Source organism: Brachyistius frenatus, unplaced genomic scaffold (assembly GCF_029030835.1).
Source record: "Brachyistius frenatus isolate BFR_SWC_R1_liver_20210118 unplaced genomic scaffold, ASM2903083v1 Contig_97, whole genome shotgun sequence".
NCBI lineage: Eukaryota > Metazoa > Chordata > Actinopteri > Embiotocidae > Brachyistius > Brachyistius frenatus.
Genome location: NW_027210696.1, coordinates 1,136,114 through 1,144,081, shown reverse-complemented (window position 1 = coordinate 1,144,081; position 7,968 = coordinate 1,136,114). Strand labels below are relative to the sequence as shown.

At 40.7% G+C, this 7,968-nt stretch overlaps 1 protein-coding gene across 1 annotated transcript in view; it reads left to right on the top strand.

Annotated features, from left to right (window-relative positions):
- Positions 1 to 1,117: 1,117 nt before the first annotated feature.
- The window catches only part of ptprq (protein tyrosine phosphatase receptor type Q), a 41,624-nt gene continuing 34,773 nt past the window's right edge, over positions 1,118 to 7,968 (top strand). Inside the window, exons 1-10 of the mRNA XM_069711170.1 lie at positions 1,118 to 1,242; positions 1,413 to 1,538; positions 1,655 to 1,799; positions 1,907 to 2,191; positions 2,283 to 2,500; positions 2,976 to 3,156; positions 3,454 to 3,822; positions 3,925 to 4,236; positions 4,999 to 5,292; positions 5,390 to 5,689. Coding sequence (XP_069567271.1) covers positions 1,198 to 1,242; positions 1,413 to 1,538; positions 1,655 to 1,799; positions 1,907 to 2,191; positions 2,283 to 2,500; positions 2,976 to 3,156; positions 3,454 to 3,822; positions 3,925 to 4,236; positions 4,999 to 5,292; positions 5,390 to 5,689 — 2,275 coding nt within the window. The 5' untranslated portion in view covers positions 1,118 to 1,197. The remainder of the gene's footprint in view (positions 1,243 to 1,412; positions 1,539 to 1,654; positions 1,800 to 1,906; positions 2,192 to 2,282; positions 2,501 to 2,975; positions 3,157 to 3,453; positions 3,823 to 3,924; positions 4,237 to 4,998; positions 5,293 to 5,389; positions 5,690 to 7,968) is intronic.

Here is a 7,968-nt window from a genome sequence, read left to right as displayed (position 1 = left end):
TTTTTGAAGAAAAATAGCTTAATAAAATATTTAATAGTGTCATTGTCTAAATTATTACGAAACTGTCTGTGTCCCCATGACCTATAGTGTGCCCTTTTCACACACCCTTCCAATTACTCTTCCTCAAGCCCTTATTTCACACACATACTGGTCCTGATGCAGCATCATTAGTGCTGACGTGTGTTTGTTTCACCTCTGAGTGGTTATTGCTGAGTGGGAGTCGACCCTTCCCACAACAGAACCCCTCAGTGGACTCAGCTCTTTGTCAGTCAATCAGTTCTCCCTTTCACATTCCTGTCATTCCACATGGGCCAGTGCTTCCACCACACCCCTCTTCTGAGCCAAACCCTTCTCACCACTGAAATGCTCCAAACAATTTGAAGCACATGATTATTTTAGAGGTTAAATTAAGTCATGAAAACAAAACCTTGGACCTGTCTGCTGTGAGTGAGAGGCTGTCCATTGCTCACACAGAGTGTTGACCAGTGAGCACATCTCAATTGCCCCCCAAACTCCACCACATCTCTCATCCCTCTCTGCTTCCCCTCAGTGTGCCCCACATCTCCACCTCCCCACCTCTCCTCTCCTCAGGAGCCCAGAACTGGAGTGGCCATGTGCCCGTGGTTGTCATGGTGAACAAAGAGATAGAACAAATTGGGTTGAACTAATGCATGCATAATCACTCTCTCTCTCTCTCTCTCTCTCTCTCTCTCTCTCTCTCTCGCTCTCTCTCTCCCCTCCCATGCACACAGGAAGCCTGCCTCCTCATAAGGCTTGCTTCTCAGGGGGGAAACAGCCATTAGATGTTGGACTTTGAGTTTGCGCTAAATTCAAAGTCCAGGCTCTGTGTGAAAGTCAAGTAAAACCTGGAAGAGATTTCCCCTCAACTTAAGAAAGCTTGTTGCTTGTAATTCACTTTCAAAACCTTTTAAATTCTTAAAAAAAAAAAAAAAAAAGGAAATGTAAGAGGTAAACATACCGTTAACTTTTGTTGATGTCCAGCTGTGCGTCAGCAACCCAAATAGCCCGGGACTTTCCACAACCAATGTTTACGCATACGCACAGCTGTTTTGGGTTTTCTTAGAAGGCTACGATTTGCTGAGTTAGGATCTGTTGTTACTCTCCGTGGAAGTGACTGTGTATGCAGGTGGATCAGTAACAGCTGGATGTGCTTGACGGCATGGATTGACATTTCCAATGGGTGGAACAGAGCGTCTGTGGCTACTTGCTTGTTTATGTCAGGTAAGAGAGGCTTGTATCATTTTAATGCAGCAGTTCATGTGCTGTGTCTTTTATACTCAGTGACTTCCCCTGTTGCATCAATACACTATTTAATGGGCATGAAACTTAATTTTGTAGTCACTTTGTACTAATAATTATGTTCAACAAAAAATTATCTTCCCCTTCCACAGGTGGTCTTGCTGACCTGTGACCAGCATTCACACCCTGTTGAGGTTGATGTTGTATTTCAGTCCTTCCCCTCCACTCACTATCCAGACAGCTACACAGTCACCTGCAGGCCTGCCAGTAACCATCTGGTAAGAACATGAGTAAAGGTGGGACATGGCAATCTTGTTCAGTTTTATCTGGTTTTGTGTAGGGTTTTCTTCTGAGAAGTAAACACTTCTCACTTTTTGTTCTAACGTCTCTGCAGGTGTATGTGAAGTATGTTAATCACTCAGCATGCTCTCCTGACTGCAAGATATCATTGCAAATGGCTGAGGACCAAAGAGGGTATAACATCACGCTGAGAGGCAGCAGGAGTTCCACCATACTTCAGGCAAAGACTTTTCATTTTTGTGAGTGCCTGCAAACTCTGATTGTGTATACTTTTGCAAGTTCTTGTGGTATTATTACATTTATGGTCGATAACGTAATCATCTCACCTCTTGTTCTGTCTCCTCAGTTCCAGTGTCCCTGTCCTCCTTTCATGTGTACAGCACAACCACTACTGCCCTCCTGACATGGAAACTTCACAGGCAGCAGAGCCTATCCAGCCTGACTTTATACAATATGCACACACAATCTGTCACACACTTCATCAGCATAAACTCCTCAGAAATAAAGTCCCAGTACAGAATGAAAGGTCTCCAGCCGGGCACACGCTTCAAGGCTGAAGTCGTCGTGGCTACATTCCTCAAACAGCTGCATGTGACCTTGAGGCACAGAGTCAGCGTTGTTATGGAAACAGGTATTGTACATATTTTTTGCAGCTTGATTATTAACCTCCAAACTGAGTGCAGGCAGGATTGTGTGGACTAAGTTGATAATTATGTTTCCAGCTCAGTGCCCACCTGGCTGGTTGGCCAATGAGAGAAGCTGCTACACTGTGAGAAGAAGAGGTTTGACCTGGAGTGATGCCAAGCACAGCTGCTCAGCTCTGGCAGCTGGAAGTCACCTGCCTGACCTGAAGACCCTGGAAGATCTGCAATTTGTTTCTTCTTACCTCATGACCCACGACAACCTGCTGCTGCTATGGACTGGACTTAATGACCAGAAGGTACCTTTAGTACAGAAAAAATATATTTTTATCCTTTTCATAAGTGTGTACATCATAAAACAAATAAACATGAGTGAGAAAAAAAGCTATGATTTTTCTTGTAGGGAAGTGTTTTGGGGAAAACAGTTTTTATATTTATAATGAAAAGGAGGTACAAAATTATCCTTGTAGGATGTTTTTGAAAAAAAAGAAAAAAAAAAGAAGCATTTGTTAAAATACGTTTAAGAGTTAACAGAGTTTTAATTGACTTTAGGCAGTGCTGAAGTAAAAAAGTCTAAGCTGTCACTGAAGTTCGGCTAAGCAGGACATAACATGAAGAGGTTCTTCACAAAAAGGACTTTACTTTGTAAACCGAAAAATCTTCCTGCCAGCAGTTCCTCCTTAAAAAGGAGGTTTGTTTTTGATACTTTAATGACAGTGAGCTGGTGACGTCTGTCATGCAGTGGATAATGTCTCTCTTATCCTCACCCTACAGGAGGAGGGCCAACCTCTCTGGTCTGATGGCTCCTCATACAACCGAACAAACACAGAGATGTCTCTACTGCCAGCCAATCAGACGGACTGCTTTGCCTTTCAGAGGAATGCCACAGGATCAGGACACTTTCTTACTCCATTCTTCTGTAACATCGCCTTACCCTTCATCTGCCAATACCAGAGTAAATCACTCGTGCAATACACCTACATTGTAATACACTGAGATCATCTACTGCACAAAAATAATCTTATAATAATGAGTTATGATTAAAAATCCCTTTTTAAAAGGATTAATAAATTATATGTTTTTTATCATTTGGAAGTGTGTCATTTTACAAATAATAGTGGTCAGTTTAAGGGCTTATAGCTTATGCAAAACCCCAAATGGGTCACCCAAACTATATAATTTATGAGCAATTCTGTCCATTATTTTCTTTTCAAATTGCCAAGACATGAACCTATTTCTCCCTCTTTCACAGTCCCTTCAGCCCCTGCCTCCCTTGACCTGGTTCAGGTGACAGAGCAACAGGTAGCGCTTCGCTGGAGTGACCTCTCAACCTTTAACTCACATAATCTTTCATCTTTTGAGATATTCCTCCGGTACCAAGAGACAGAAAATGGAGAGTCGGGTCAAGGTGAAGAAGATAGAAGCAGGGAACCAGAGGACAAAAAGGGGACAAAGATCCAGCGTGGTATTAAAAAGATGGCCAGGGTCCCTATTTCTCTCTCCTCTAGAGGGGTAACTGTGGCGGGTTTATCTCCAGGGAGCATCTACTCTTTCACCCTTCAAGCCTCTCACCCTGCTGGCTTCACCTGGAGCTTGGGGCAAACGCGAACTGCGTATACCAGTGAGTCTGCTGACAAACTGTCACACACACAGGTTATACAAGCAATATCTTGACTTAAACCAGTAGATGCTGACTTAAATGTTTATGATGTCTTTTTTACAGGACCTCTTCCTGCTCAAAATATCACAGTTGGCGCCATTACAGACAGTCAGATTAGTGTCCACTGGATGCTGCCACACACACAGTATGGGACTGGATGGACATTTGTTGTACGCTATGAGGACATGTCTTTAAGACAGGACAGGGTAGTTGGAGTGACCAATGTCTCCGGGGTACCTGAGACTGGTGCTTGGCCGTTCTACACTGCTATGATTGGAGGGCTGGAGTCATACAGGAAATACAGGGTCGAAGTTCACACTGTCACCCCAGAGGGGCTAGTGAGCTGTGGACAGGAACCTCTGACTGTACTGACCGGTAAGCATGTTGTGATATTGTATATGTATCTTGTTTTATTTGAACAATTTATGTAGTTTATTTGTAATTGCTGAAAATGCTGCAAAGGTTGGTTTTAAAAAATAAGGCAAAGTGAGACAATGCAAACATGATTTGATTATCGGTGGTCCTTGTGGATAATCTTATTTAGTGCCATAAGTAAATTTGCCTGATATGCCAGATTCTTGCTGTGAAGTTGAACACACTAAGCTGTGTGGTGCCAACGTGAAACATTCAACTAGATTACAATGTTGTTAAAACCATCTCAGTCACACGGTGCCAAAAGTGATGACGTAAACCCAAAGTATTTACTAGATGATCAACAAAACATTACAGCCAAGTGGGGCTGTTTGAGATCACTGTCAAGTTACCTGACAGTTTTGAATTGTTCTAATCTACTCACTGGTATGTAACATTGGAACATTTCCTGTTTCTGTCTCAGAGCACATTCCTGTTGGAAGTCACATGTTTAGAAACAAAAGCATTGTAAAATCTATTCCTTTAAAAACAACTTTATGAATGAAACAGTATGTATTTGTGTATGTAATTGTTTCTCAGTGCTTCTATTGTAAATAATGTAAGCAATAATGATGGGAATTTCTGATCTATCTTGCAAACCAAAATAATAGGTCATAAACATAGTCATAGATGTGGTTATAGATGAACTAAAATGGTTCTACTATATAATGCATGAGTAATTGCAGGTCATTCAGCTACTAAATAACACTTGTTTGAACCTCTTAGCGGTGAGGGCTCCTCATGGTCTGGTGGTGTTGAGCATGAAGGAGAACCTGACAGTCTGCTGGACTTATTCACCTGAAGATCATCCAGATGGTTATAATATCACATCCCACCCACCCAATCATCCCACTGCTTCTTCATTGTGGGTAAATGAGTCCAGCACTGGAGCACTCTGGGTAAATCAATCCATGTGTGTTTACTTGGGCACATTTACTCCTGGTCAGACATATGAAGTTGGAGTCGTCGCTTTGAGGGGAAATGACAGAAGCAAGAGGTCCAGCGTCATACACACCACAGGTAAGAGAAAACAAGAACACTGCCTCTGTAGATGTTTGTACTATCTCAGCCATTTTGGAGTTTATCTTTATCTCTTTTTGTCTTTGTGTGTGTGCAGCTCCGATGCCAGTGCAGGTAGCAGTCCCTCTTTCAGTAGGCACAGACCATGCCCAACTGTACATTCAGCATCCACGGCTGGGTCTGATTGATGGAGTCAAAGTGTGTGCATGTCCTGGAGTTTGTGACACTGTGTGTAAAGGATTATGCAGGTATACGTGTGACTGGCACTCCCTCCCTGCTGACGTTCATGTCGTAACCCTTAACAACCTCAGTCCGGGATCGCAGTACCAGCTCGGCGTGTACAGCACCAGCCGAGAGCAGACGGGACCACCATACTACACCCGCCCCATCAGAACAAGTGAGTTATCTCTGGTGGTACTAGCATGTAGCTACTAATGCATGTACTCGTCAGAGTGCCAGTGATGGCAAGCATATTTGAACTGTGTGGCTTTGGAGGTGTCAGCACAAACATTAAGGTTCCCGGCCACCTTTGTGAATTCATAGCATAGCAGCACCATTTACAGCCACCCATTTGCTCATATCATCCGTAAATCCAGAATTTGTCTTTTTTTATGTAACTAACAACACATACACTCCAAACAGTAACTATTTTACAGGTATGCATTTTTTGTAATTTAGCCAACACATTAAAATATAAATAAAAAATGAACTGCATTAAGCGCCAAGTCAAAGCTTTAATTTAAGTTTACATTAATATAAATAGAGCTGTGTGATATGTTCAAACTAATTGGAGACTTGGCTAATAATGTTTGATCCACATTAATTTACAAAAGAGTTCACGTGTTGCCTTATAAATTGAAGTGAAGTTGCCTGTCAATATGAGTAAAGAGACGACCATGCAAGTGAGGACAGAAGTAATGAGGGTCAAACAAACATCTACCAGAGAGATATCAAATTGTGTTTATCCTAAAAACACACAGGACAACTAGAAAATGGCAAACAACATGGAGCACAAGTCTTTTAGATGAACTAAAAATCATTTGCATGGTAAAGAAAAAAACCTTTATGACTGTGCAGCAAGTCAAGAATATTCTTCTTGATCCTTGTTAATGATCAAGAAAAGAAACTTAAAAGATTTAACACTAGAGGCAAAGCCCTATCAAGTCTCTAAGAAAGAAAGGCCAGGGTGCAAAAACATATAAACAGAAACTGGTAGAGTTGTGGAACAAAGTTTCAGTATATGGACCGATGAAACAAAATCAACCTCCATGAAAATGATGGAAAAAGAAGTATGGAGGAAAAAGGGAACAGCTGCTGACTTCATCTGTCAAACATAGTTATGGTTTTGTTATAATTTGTGGGTTTATGAATGCCAATGAAATGCAGATTTATAAAGAAGCTACATTGGTGCTCATATTCAGTCAAATGCATCAAAACTCATTGGATGACATCTAATGATTCAGCAGAACAATACCCATAAACATACAACCAATGCATCCAAAAGGGGTGAAGAGGTATATATCCTCAAGTGGTCAGTCTATGTCCTGATCTTAATCCATTCGAGTTGCATTCCACTTGCTGAAGATCAGACTAAAGGCAGAGACTTCACAACAAGCAAGAACTGAAGTTGGTTGCAGTGAAGACTTGGGAGAGCCTGCAAAGCAAATTCCACAAAATATTAAATATAATTTAGTTTAGTATGTATATCTGTCCAATTTGAACCCCTATACTGTGAACACTGTGTGTTAAAAGCTTTTCATCTCTTGAGTGCTTTCTATATTGGTGCAAACCTTAAGCTGAGACATGGCACTTTAATAAAGTATTTATTATTTCATGTCAAATTGAAGGTAAAGAAGCCCCGAGGCTTATTTGTCTTATTTGAAGTATCTAGCCTCTGTGACTGTGTGCAAGTCAAATAAATGGTTTGATATCATATTTTTGTTTGTATACAAAAGAATAAACCAGATGTAACATTGTCTGTTGTTTGAATTTGACTGACAGAACAGATTGAAATCAGCGAGCCAGAAATTCCTGATGTTGAAACGAGTATAATGTAGTTATGTGACTCTCAGCTGTGATGTATCCTCAAATTTAAATCTTCTAGCTTGTTTATTGTTTGTGCTTTACTGTAATCTAAAGAAGGCTAATCTTTTCTCCACACTGTACGCATCCTCATTTGGCTTCAGTTAAAAGTAGTTTTCACATCATCATCTCATGCAGATTACAGAAGTTAGATTTAAAATCCAATCCAACCGAATATTGGCACTTCTTCACTGCTTCTTCTTTTTGAAGATTTTTGGTGATAACTCTACATCTAGTGATCATAAAAATCTGCATCATTTAGGTCAATGCTCCAAACTTTAAGACTAATATTATTTTGTACAACAGATATTGTATCTTGTTATGAGCCAGTGTGCATCTTAAGGCATCACATCCCTTTCATGGTGTAACTCTGATGTGGCTGAGCTTCTTTTCTGTTCCTGAATTTAAAGACAAACTGCCCGGAGAGCTTAGATTTAGCTATCACTCATCTTGTATTACTATTACTTACTATAGTTTATGATAACTTTTAATGAATGTGATGTATGCACTCTTTTGTGAAATTACATTACATTAAATTACATTATCCCCAGCTCTTCATAATTGCCCCCAACCAAAGATAATTTGTATTTTCAG